Here is a 12,692-nt window from a genome sequence, read left to right as displayed (position 1 = left end):
CACTAAAAGGGAATCTATTCAGTATATGATTTATAGGGAATTCAAAGTAAAGTAGTAAGTGTGACTACCCACTCCGTTCTCCCCTTTAGTAACAAAAAAGAAGCCATATATAAATAACGTTTACTAGGCCTATATTAATGCGCACACATCCATTTATGTGAACTGGCATTGGTTTGTATTGTACATTCAGTATTTTTATTATTAACTCTGCCCTCTTTATTTGTATATAGCTTCATGATTTTGATTCATGATGGAGTATTGCAAACCTTCTCAAATATTTATCTGGGCATTTTTCCTGTGCTGCTGTTATTCTAAACATCTTGCCTTCATTTGATTTACACATTTTAAAATACAGCATTTCAGAGGGAGAAGGATGTTTTTTTGGTGTGTTTGTTCTTGTTTTCATCCTTTTGTTTGCGGTAAAAAAACAGCTTTTATTAGTCCAATTTCACTTAAGTCCAAATATGTTGTACAGGAAAATACTGTAAACACAGATCTTCAGTAAATTACAAAATTAAATGTGATCATGTTGAAATATTATTTAATTAATTAACCTTAGATTCATTGACAGATAGAGTCATTTTCTCTACAACTTACCTGAAGTGAGCTGGACAGGCACAGGAACTTGTTCACTAAGTTTCATCAGGATTACTCACTGTTGCATGTTTCTCTTTATAGTTTAGTGAAACCTTTAAAATAGGTCGACTACTACTACTGCTACTGCTGTTCATGGATTCAGATTTACATATTATATGCAGGAGTGTCAGTTATTGAGCCAGAAAATGCAGCATGTACTATGATTCATCTGCACCACTGAAATCAAAATGTGATGAGACTATATGAGCTGTAAATAAAACCTAAATAAATGCTTTTTTTTAACATTTGAGTGGGAGTATAATAAGGTCAAATGCTATTATAAATTGTATGTCCTGTTATAATTCTTTACATGAAGCCTCTGTAGATTATTTTGAACAGTAACACACTTGTTTAGGCTCATTTTTCCCCACTAAAGCCCACAAACACTCACACGCAGAGGCGGTCCTGGCTAGTCTTGCGCCCTGGGCGGACCGACTATCGGCGCCCCTCCCCACAAATCCTTCATAACACAAAAAATAAGATAAATAAATGAAATATAGTACGTAAACACCAAAGTACATTACACACATCCGTCATCATACAAATAAATAAAACAAAATAAATAAATGAAAAATACTAATAATTAATGTAATCTGACAGACTTTCACCCTTTTTACAACTGACATTAAAATGTTTTGTGGGTGATTAGATTGCTATCAGGGAGTTCTTGACTACATGAAAGTGCAGGTGTAAAGTTACTTATTCATTTATTGCATTTTCACATAACCCAATAATTTACATGTAGCTATAGCGGGTATGTATTAATTTTATAAATGTATTACTATTTATTTGGAAGCAGCAGTTTGTGTTGTGTGGCCTGGGATCATAATCATCACAGGTCAGTCTAACCCCCCCCCCTCCCTTGCTTTTCCTCTGAGAATGAGGGTAGCCTATTAAAGCCCATAGACTGTATATAAGATAAGTTAAGATAAGTTAAAGCCTTGGATGTACATCCATGGCTGAGAGCTCGAGGGGTGTGGCGATGACATGATCGAAACGCAGGTATGCGTCTTCACCATCCACACGAACACTCAAGGGCTGCGTTTGCGATGTTTTCACCCTGGGACCAGGTTTCAGAAAGCTTCGTTTTCAGGCAATACGCTGTAAACGCTTACAGTATTCGTTTGGACGATCGGCCAAAACGATGCAAAACATCTGCGTTTAAACCAAAAAGTGTCTCCGTGTGGATGGCCCCTGAGACTCACTCACAACCTGCTCACAGCCTCTGCAGTCGCAAGTTGATCCCCCGCCCCTCCCCTTTGCCTTTTCTTCTGACACACACAACCTGTATACATGACTCTCAGCAGCAAGTTGACATGATAGTAGGGGGGCGCCTCATCGCCCACTGCACCAACTTGATGTGGAAATGAGCGTATTAGTCTAGAAAACTGGCGATTTTTTTTTTTTTTTTTTTTGAGAGCGCTCGTGCGCCCCCAAGTAGATTGCGCCCTGGGCGGTTGCCCACTTTGCCCATAGCAAAAACCGCCACTGCTCACACGAGCAGGTGCCAGAAGTCAGAAGTCTACATTTTCTTTGTCAAATGTAAATAGTAGAAACCCAACAAAAAGTTCTTAATCGGCTCATTTTGTTTTCATTTACAGTTTTAAAGCTTTAAATTGATTATTTGAAGCAACTGTTTTAATAGATATTACTAATATCATCCTACCTTTTCATCTATGTCAGCACAAGACTGAACATTGCACCAACTAGCAGCCACATGCTGAATCAAGGTGAGTCACTTCCACCAGCTACAAAAACAGGAGTCCAGATTTGAACCAGTCTCACTTGACGACAGTAAAAACCAAAGCTACACTTCCGGGAAAATCTGATCAACCAATAACTCACTGACAACACATATATTTTGTGACCCAGTACATAACAATGGTGGTATGGCAGATGAAAGCATTTCAGTATGAACGATAAACCACAATTATGAAACAGGCTTTCAGGAATTCATGAGTGCACAAATAATAATTGAATTCAGTCTTTATCTTCCTACACACCCTCACAAGCTGAAATAAGGCGCCTGCATACAAAAGAGGCTTCAGTTCTTTCAATGTGTGGCTGAAATGCTGTAAAATGACAGGTCTTCTTCTTTAAAGTTTCACATTCAAATTAACAGTGATTTAATGCACATCTAAAGAAGAAATGCTTGACTAAAGTATTCTAATTCAAATTATTTTCTCAATTAGCCATATAATCTGTTCAAAGTCAGAAAACACAATGATTATCTCAATTTTCTCAGACCCCAGGCAGAAATATTAATAATGTTTTCTCCAACCAACAATCAAAAACCCTAAAGATACTCAGTTAGTTTTGCTGTCAATTAAATTTGTGACTAATTGATTAATGGTTTCGGCTTTACTCGACATTCCCTGGACTCACAGAGCTCATTACACTAACGAGAAATGTCTGTGGAATACATACTCTTGATTTACTCACAGCTCCATTTCTGTACACCTCAATCATCAATAAATGCCATGTATCCTGAGTGAATATGATGAAAAGAAGACGAGCAGAAACATTTACTTTGTTAGTATTCATAATAGTTTGTATACACAATGTATAGGAGCACCAATAAAAAAACATATTTTTTTTCCAAACATTTTTTTTTCAACATTTTTTAAAAAGCCACAGATTTTTTTTCTACAGAAAGCAAAGAAAGCTCTGTACATGAACAAGCAACAACAGAATTCCTCATCTTGAGCTGCAAAGTAAACACTCGGCTGCTCAAATTCATATCATCTCTGAAGCAAAAAAAACAAAAAACAAAACAAAAACATTAAAAAAAAACAAAAAAACATAAAAAACAAGACCAGCTGCCTGCTGCTTACCTAGGACACTACGTTACACAAACAGCTTTTGATATTTAAAACACAAGATATGTAAGAAATGTACTTTTCAAAAATTGTGAAAAAGTGCAATACAGGTTCAACTGTTTACAACTCAATAGATTATTTCCCAAATGGAGTCGGTCCTTTTTCTCCCCCCTTTGTTTTCAATCATTTTTTTCCCCCCGAAAACTTGTTCCTTGTTTGTATCCGTAGTTAAAATCTCTTACAGTTATATTGACATTCATGATGATGTACATTTATGAGAAACATGGTATTCACAAAAGTAGAGCAAATTACTATGATTGCAAATGACAAGTTTCTTTGGGTAAGAGGGTAATGAAAAACTAGTTTCTTAGATGAACTTTTCTTTTTTCCTTTTTACATCAGATTTGTGTATAGAACAAGCTTCTTTTTTTCTTCATACAAAAACTACCATGTAAAAAAAAAAAAAATCTGGGAGTCCCCTTCAAAAAGGCCAACATCTTTGCATCTCATGAGATTTGTAAAAGAACCAGGGTGTCGCATTTTGATGAAGAACAGCAGAAAAAAGAAAACAGTAAACACGCTCCGCTGTGGGAAAATGCACACGTGGTTCAGCAGTACAGACGTCTGAAACCAAATATTGGTTTTTTGGAAACATCACACACATTCGATCGAACTTTTCGTATAAAAGATAACTCGTCTGTTGCAGGTGATTGATTGACTGGGTGCCATGTGAGGGTTTCTTTTTTTTTTTTTTAAGGGGGGAGGGGAAGGGGTCAGTGCCCTGAGTCCTAGGTACCCCTGACCTGTGAGGAGATACTGTCAAGTCCCACAGAATGATAGAGAAACTGCCATGGCAGCGAGTGACAGAACTCCGAGCGACATCCTTGGAGGGCCGATACGTCTCGACCATCCAATATACAAACACGTTGGTAAGGCTTTTAAAACGGAGCTCCCACAACAAATAAAAGACTGAAAAAAACATTTTAATGTACAAAGGGGGCAACACAATGCCAGAGAAGAATGCAAGAATCCATTCAAAATTGTAGTGTAGAAACACATCAGGCTTCTCTCCCCTGTTGATATGAGAACTGAACTTCAGGACTCCTTTGTAATCCCACTTTTCATCCCAAATAATAATAATGAAACAATGGGAAAAATCAAAAGAATGAGGCAGTTTTTAAAAAACAAAAACAAAAAAACAACATATGTACATGTTTATAAGGATATGTGTGTAAAAAAATAATACAATAACATAGAAAATAATAAAAAGTCATGGCACAATATATGACACAAGGGGGTAAAAACAAAAAATGACCACGTTTATGAATAATGTAGGCTTGTAAAAGGGGGGCTGATATCCAATGTTCACTTCACTGAAATGGCCCAATAGATATACAAAATGCACAAAGAAACACTAATCAAACAAACACTGTGTGTAGACTGCGCCGCATGAGCACCAACATCAATACCAGCATATTTTTGGACTTTCTCCTTTTGACTTGACATTGAATTCAACTGTGTCTCATCTTGAATGAGCCGTCTTCTGTCGCACACCACAAACACCTACCGTACGTATTTTTGCTGAGGAAAAAAATTCACAATCTTCCGGTTGAAAGCGACCAATGTTTTAAAAGTTCATTGTCTCTGAGAATGGTTCTTCATAAAAAGATGAAGCGTCTCACTTTTCTTCCCTCTCATGGCAATCTCCTTCCTGAGACTGAGCAAGGTAAGCCGAAAAAAGTTCCTAAGTTTCAGTCTGGAGTTTGTTTTTGTTTTTTTTTTCTCTGCAGGGGGACGTGAGAGTTTCTTGGGCACAAGAAGCCATTTTGTGTCCACCAGCCTCTGGTTTCCAAGATTTATGTTTGGGTGTGTTGTTTTGACTTTAGAGTGTGTGTCTTTCTGTATGCGTGTGTGTGCGGTTCTGTCTGTGTGGATGACGGAGATAGTGTGTCGGTGCGTGTAGGTGTGTGTGCGTGTGCATGCTCATGGTGCTGTGGTGATGGCGTTCAGGTCCTTCATCAGGCCCTCGAGGTGGGCCATCTCCTCGGTCAGCTCGTCAGGCTCGTAGCTCTGAGGGAGAGGAACAGGGTTACTGCGAGGGGCGGGGGAGGGGCAGGGGGGGAGGGAGGCAAGCACCTGGAAGGAGGCAGGAAGGGAAGGAGGAGAAGAGAGGAAAGGAGAGGAGGAGAGGGTCAGTCAGGGATCTTTCAGAGAGGATGGAGGGAGTCGTTATGGGTGGGGTGAGGCGAGCTGGGGGGGATGGGTCAATGAGACTGAAATGTTGTAAATGCCAAAAAACAGAAAGAGGCAGCAGACGAATGCAAACAACCATAACCACAGACAAGCCGATGTGAACAGATGGTCAACAGCCAATCAAGGATTAGGACATATAGAAAAAGATCCAATGGTAAAATAAAATCATTCCAGTTATGGGTTTTGTTAAGATCAGTCATTAAAAATTAAATGAATTGATAAAAGGCAGCCGACAACGCCACAAAAAAATGATGAGATTGAAGTTGGAAAGAATAAAAAGAGAGAAAGAACAAACAGAAAATGTGGTTAAAATCAATGTCCAGCTGAAAATAACTGTATAATCCAGTGCCCAAAGAAAATCTGACATGGATTTTGAAGGAATGTGTGATTGATAATTGTTTAAGACATCATCATATCGTCTTATTATTTTTGTCAAATATTAACCACCACCACCACAACTGGCAAAAACAGGCTGCATTACTGCCAGTAGCCAGTGCAGGGCGCTATACTCACGCTGTCTACATCTTCGAGCATCTTGCTGGTCTCTGGCACATCAGGGGCGTTGGGCACAGTGACTGCCATGGGTGTTCGTGTCCTTCCAAGTGTTCCAATGGAGGCTGTTTTAACGACATGGGGGTGAGTAGGAGGTCCTGAATGAGGAAAAGGCCACACACAAGTACAAAATAACAAACAGTCATTGAAAACAAAAAAAAAAATAGAAGAAGAACAAAAAACAAAACAAAACCTTGAACACACAGTTTGAGTGTGAAACTCTTTTCAGAGGTCATTTGAACAGTTCAAGACTCACCAAGGCTAAAATTAGAAAGCAATCAAAGTAAGAGCTAATGAGAATTTGGCTCATTTGAATAAAATGAAGATGAACTGGGGGAAAAAGTTGCTTTTAACTGCAGAGATTCCCAACATCACTGCCATTTGTTCTGATAATGTTTGCAGTTTTAATGGTGATCCATTTATAAGCAGCACAAAAACACTTAATGAATGTTTTATACTGGCGTAATGTAGATGTAAGCAGATATAAATAAATCATTGTATAAATAGTGAGACATAAAGCAAAGTGCTGTTGTGTTATGCATGTAAAAATATCTAAAAATATTCAATATGTAATGCAAAGTAACATCTGTTCCGAATAAATAATATGGCTTATGATAATGAGGTTTATGACTTACAATTATTTTAGTGTGTAAGTCATCAATTTCATGTTAAACTCTCTGACTTTGCCAGGTCACAGTCTGAACAGCTTGGATGACAGGAAGTCATCTTGTAGTCTGGTCTGGTCTGACCTGAGCTGTGTGTGTGTGTGTGTGTGTGTTGCTGCTCCTCACCGGTCTGAGCGAGCAGGGGTGTACTGGGCAAAGCAGGTGACTCGTATGATGGGTGGCTGCTGGCTGGGATGGCAGGTACGGCAAAGCTCTTGAGTGGGTGGGCGTGGGCGTGCGGGTGGGCTGAGCGGTGGGGGGGCAGATTGCTGGTGTAGCTGGGCTCCTCCTCTGTGGTGGTGGAGCCGTGATAGCTGCCCTCAGGGTCGGCTAGGATCTCCGAGGGGCAGGAGACCTGGGAGGAGGCTGTGGCTGGAGGGAGGGGCTCTGAACTGGGGGTATTCCTTACCGACTCTGGAGAAGGGGCAGAGGGGGTATAAGGAGAAAAAATGAGGGGATGTGTCGACTTTAGACACAACCTGTTTACTCAAATACAGGACATAACTTCATCATTCACAGGTCTGTGACTGTCAGCAGGTTTAATTAGGAATGGGCAATAAGGGGAAAAAAAACATTATTTCAGGTTAAGGATTAAATCTGGACAAAATAACGGGAATATTAGTTTGTTTATGCTCCTCTAGCATCACTGATGCAAAAAACATAAATAACAATATTGCCAAACTTACCTGCATACTGTTTTAGAGCAGTGTCTGCAATGGCCCAATACAACCAAATGCTTTGGCAAAATTGTTAATGGTTGCAAATTTATGTTATATAATGTCTTATATTGAATTGTAGATATTGTTGCTATTTATGTTGCTATCTAATACAAGGATTAAAATGACCCCAACCCTCCCTAAAACAATAGAACTACAGAATGATTGAGTAGCTAAAAACCGCCATACTTTTTGACAGCTGATAAATCAATTGTCTCATGAATAAAGTCTGGAAGATAGAAGCTGCAGCTCAACAGCTAGACCAAACATTTCAAGTCACTAGCACATCTAACTGCATCCTTGATGACAAAGTTTAGTTTTCTTCAGTCACAGTTTAGATGGGTAGAAAAGAATTGGGTTAGGAGGAGCAGAGAAGACTGGTTAGTAAGACTTCGGAAAAAATAAAAAATTGAATGCAATGAGATAGCTCTTGCACTTGAATGAATGGGGAAATGATGTATGAATGAATGAATGAATAAATGAACACAGTCAAAGTGAATATGATGAGGTCGGACTGCCTTGTTCCCCTCTGCAGTTCTCCTGTTGCCCAGCATGTGGCAGTGTCTCACCTGTAGAGTCCACCCTGTCTAGATGGGAGATAGGGGTGGCGCAGGCATGCGGGCGTAGGTGCCCGCTGCCTTGGTGGTAGAGGTAGCTGCGTGTCGGCGACGCCAGGCTGCCCATGTGATAATGGTGGTGATGGTTATCAAGGGAATGGATGGGGTGAGCACTAATCACAGCTGTGAATGGACATGGATACACACACACAAACACACAAAGTAAAATGTTTAACCAGCCATAATACTGATGAAGGATGATGGGTATTGTAGGTAAGATACACACACACACACACACACACACACACACACACATACATGCAGTTTTCTGTACTAAACACACTCAAATATCTTCTGGAAGATAGTAATTTAAAAAAAAACACACAAAATATGATAAATGACCTTTTTTTGAAAAGCAGGAAATGGGACATGTTCAGTTGAACAGACCGTAGCATCAGAGATGTTTTAAAATCTGTAAATTTGTTAAGAAATCTTTGAACTGTAATTGGTTATTTTCTCACTATCTAGATTATGAGACACACCCATTCAGTCACACAAGCACACACACACACTTACGCTGAGGTGGCTGTGCATCAAAAGGCATCATCATTTTAGGCCTCATCCCTCGCCGGCCTGCTAGTGTAGACATGCTGTCCTCTGATTCGTGGCCTAAAAGGTACGGTGGAAACCAGCCAATCAGAAAGAGCCGCTACTCTAATGTTCTTGTTTTTGTGAATGATCGGCTCCACACCTCTTGAATATATTCTATGTCATTTGATATAATTGTAGAGCAGTCATTTAAAATTGCAATTTGATGATTAACTCCTAATTATATTGTTTGGAAAGTTGTAGTAATGACAGTGTGCGCTTGCAGCACTGTAATCATGACAAGTAATGGGCATTGTGTATGAAAAGCATGAAATGTTTTGCATGATAATCACATAGAAAACAACAGCAAAGAAACACTATCCCAAACTCTCCAAAGACTCATCCTCCTGGAAGGAAACCTGAGGGTATTAGCACATCTCCTGGCCAAAAAAACACTGTTTTCTCAGTCAGCCCCCAAAATGTACCCTTCTGTCTGCCAGCCAAGATGTTTGCTCAACACTATTATGCATGTAAGCTCAGACGGTAACGGTGACATTTCACTGTGATCTCTTTCCCAAAATATCAAATTCTAAAGTCTTCCCCTTGGGCAACACTGACCACGGTAGGAGTTGCGCCTCTGCTGCAGGTGAGGGTTGCTGTCAAGGCCACTGTCAGCTGGCGTGATGTCCTGTGAGGCGCGGGGAATGGGCGTTTCAGTCATGACCGGGTTCGGTTCTGGCGACTTGTCCATGGGTTTGAGTTCTAGTCTCTCATGGTGAATCCAAAGATCAGGTGGCTTCAGGTCTTTGGAGTTCCCCTTGTATTTATGGGAGCCGTTGGAGGACTTGGAGGCAGCACGCTTTCTGCAGGGAGGAACATTAGCGGTAATGGTGAGACACTGACTTTATTTGTGGAGAGAAAGCAGCACGGTGGCCTATTGAAAAAGGACATTGAAGAGAGCTGAGATATAGATAAGTAAAGACAAAGTAGAGAGTGGCGTACTTTTTCTGATGGGACGTGGTGCGCCGCGTGCACAGAAAGGCACCCACCACCACCACGATGATGGTGAACGCTCCCACTGAGATGATGATGACAATGACCAGGATGTGATTTTCACCGCTTCCCACCCCTGATTTACCTGCAGAGGAGAAAGATTGGACCAGATACATTTATGAATATGTCTTTAAAGACACAAGTGAGTCTTTAAAAGAGGCAAATGAATATAGACAACCCCCCCAAAAATGGAAATTAAAAATGCACCATCAGAGAAAAGGGGAGTCATTTTTGCTGGACACAATCAGATCATGATTTTGGTTACTGTAGCGACTGACTTAACAAAGGTGGATGAGAGCAAAATCTTACCAACTGTGGATCCAGGGTCAATTATAAGCGTGTTGCCTGGAGGCCCAGGTTTCGATGGCAGATTTGAGGCTGTCAGTGGAAATCAAAAAGCTTGGTCAATCAAAAGCTTGATTTAATATGGCGAAAATACATCTACAGAAACTCTCCTCAAGTCCTTTTATGACCTCCTCTACTGTCACATTTATACGGTCATGAGCTATATTATAATCAGAAAAATTCGACAAGCACAAACAGATTTTGCAAGTCATGCAAAGCCCGGTTTTAAATCAGCCCAGAAGATGGAAATCTTTAGAAAGAGGTGCTGAGTCAGCAGTGAGAGATGAAGTGTGGAGGGGGAGTTTACCTTGGTCATTAGCCATTTTGTCAGAGGACTCAGCTTAACAGGCCAAAGGAGAGCAGGGAGGGAGAGACAATAAAAAAAGCAAAAAACTGGTTAGCTGAAAAAAGAGCAGCGAGGGAAGCAGAAACAGAACGAGAGATGGTGACTGTGAGGCAGAAGAAGAAGAAGGGGGTAAAACTAGAAACAATAGACATAGTGAGAAATGATAGCTAGAAATAGCAGAAGTGTGTTACAGAAGAGCCAAGCTGAGAGAGCAAAGCATCTAAATAAGACTTTTCTACAATTAGTACAATACAACTTTAATTTAAAGTCCTAAAATACGAAAACTAATCATTCTACAAGTAATACTTTCCTTGAAAAGATGCAGTCTCACCAAAACATTGAGATAAAAACAAAACAATGTTTATGCAGTATCAGCAAACTGGACCTACAAAGGATTTGTTTTAAATTTAGAGTCAGGTGCCCAGACTTGGCAGTAATTTGGTCATACCCAACTAATCAACAAGGCTTGGGAAACTCCTAGCTCTCCAGACGCTTTCTCACAGGAACTTCATCAGGACAAATTGTCTGAAGTGTTAACTGGAAAATCTATTTAAGTCAAGAGTGGCTCATCATATGATTTGTTGATACTTCAAATGGAAAATCTATCTTTAAAGCATTGCATTGTTAAGATCCTGTCAAGATCCCTTCCAAACATCTTCTCCTGACAATAATATTTTTTGAATGTGTGATTCATCTAAATCTTAAAATTACACCCACTCCCTCTCCCTCATTGAAAAGTCCATATGTGTGAATATACAAATATTTTTCATTTCAAAACTATAACTGCTGGATACAATATGTCTCCATGAAGTGTGTTTCTGGCCACCTGGAAAATGTAAATATGATATTCATTCTCATTTTAGCTCTGGTTTGACCTCCACCTAATCCTGAGACAAATATGTGAGTGGCGAGGTGTTCCAACTTTCAACAGCTACTGACTAACTTTGGCTTCCATAGTTTGGTGGTACATTTGAAAATCACACTTCTGATGAAATGTTTTCTATGTCTTAACATGCAATAAGCATGGGTGCATTTTCATTGTACCACTGATTGTACACAATCTAGTTGCCATCCAATCTTGTTACGGAAACATACTCTTTGGAGTTCGGAACTGCACAGCCTCGGACATTGGACCCATTCCTTTTGAGTTTCGGGCCTGGATCTTGAAGTAGTATGTTGTGTCCAGCGTCAGCTCCTGGATCTGGTGAGTCAGACGGTTGCCCACCACTGGTTCAATAACCCAGTCGTGAACCTCTGCGTTTACGTCTGTACTGTAGTAGATGATGTAACCTGCAAGAGATGGTCAAAAAGAGAGGGATTTAAATCGCTGGCTTTGATGCTGTGCAAAATGGGATAATTCATAATTTTCTTCTGCTTTATTATCCACATTTTAGTGGATTCACACAATGTACTGCAATATATCTATTTTTGTACAAAAGGTTAAAGCCTGCAGTATAGTGACACTGCATAAAGTCAGTGCACTGAAAGACTAAAAATGTGCAGGGAGCACACTCACACTCAGTTTCTTCAGATCTTATACACACACAGAATCACTTTGTGTGGCTCAATTTTCCACTTAAATGTGATTTCATTCGTCAAGATTCAGTAAAGAGTGGTAACAAAGGGGTTTCAAATTGTCAAACTTCAGCAAGGAAGAAATCTGACTTATTTTAGTTGAGAAAAATCTTTTTAGGGTTAGGAAGGCACAGGTGTAGAGCAATACAATACTAGCTTTTGCATTGTATTGTGGGTTTGTTAGCAGAAAGTGGTGCACAGGCCATGGACACTCATTTTTCGTTCAGATGTTTGTGGATAGATTTACGCATTGTGGCGAACTGTAAATATAGTGCACTTAAATAGTAAATAGAGATTGATTTTGGACACAGCTGTTCTCTCTATTTATCTGTAAGAATACAAAATGTGTAACACAGAAAAGAACGACAGAGTGAGAGGAAGTGTAATAGACTTTGAGACTCACCAGTTATCTTTCCATTGGCCTCAGACGGAGGTTGCCAGTTGACAATGATGGTGCGAGGTTTGTTCTCTTTGCTCACTACTGTCACGTCTTTCGGGGAGGAGCTGGGAACTGTGGTGAGGATTGACAGAGGATGGTTAGATGTCAGACAAAAGGTCAAAACAAGTTTTAGTGCAACAGAAGATGT

At 39.9% G+C, this 12,692-nt stretch overlaps 1 protein-coding gene across 4 annotated transcripts in view; it reads right to left on the bottom strand.

Moving 5' to 3' along the window:
• Nucleotides 1-3,189: 3,189 nt before the first annotated feature.
• The window catches only part of neo1a (neogenin 1a), a 159,533-nt gene continuing 150,030 nt past the window's right edge, over nt 3,190-12,692 (bottom strand). For 2 of the 4 annotated variants that reach the window (XM_053317173.1, XM_053317190.1), the window contains exons 19-28: nt 12,509-12,616; nt 11,626-11,820; nt 10,149-10,217; nt 9,789-9,924; nt 9,405-9,649; nt 8,775-8,867; nt 8,211-8,381; nt 7,052-7,339; nt 6,222-6,358; nt 3,190-5,525 (exon numbers count right to left, since the gene is read on the bottom strand). In XM_053317173.1, coding sequence (XP_053173148.1) covers nt 5,439-5,525; nt 6,222-6,358; nt 7,052-7,339; nt 8,211-8,381; nt 8,775-8,867; nt 9,405-9,649; nt 9,789-9,924; nt 10,149-10,217; nt 11,626-11,820; nt 12,509-12,616 — 1,529 coding nt within the window. In that variant the 3' untranslated portion in view covers nt 3,190-5,438. Of the gene's footprint in view, nt 5,526-5,675; nt 5,729-6,221; nt 6,359-7,051; nt 7,340-8,210; nt 8,382-8,774; nt 8,868-9,404; nt 9,650-9,788; nt 9,925-10,148; nt 10,218-11,625; nt 11,821-12,508; nt 12,617-12,692 lie in introns of those variants that run through there. The other 2 variants (XM_053317181.1, XM_053317198.1) reach the window with 2 other exon arrangements.

This window comes from Scomber japonicus, chromosome 1 (genome assembly GCF_027409825.1).
Source record: "Scomber japonicus isolate fScoJap1 chromosome 1, fScoJap1.pri, whole genome shotgun sequence".
In the NCBI taxonomy this organism is placed as follows: domain Eukaryota; kingdom Metazoa; phylum Chordata; class Actinopteri; order Scombriformes; family Scombridae; genus Scomber; species Scomber japonicus.
This window is presented reverse-complemented; position numbering and strand designations above follow the sequence as displayed.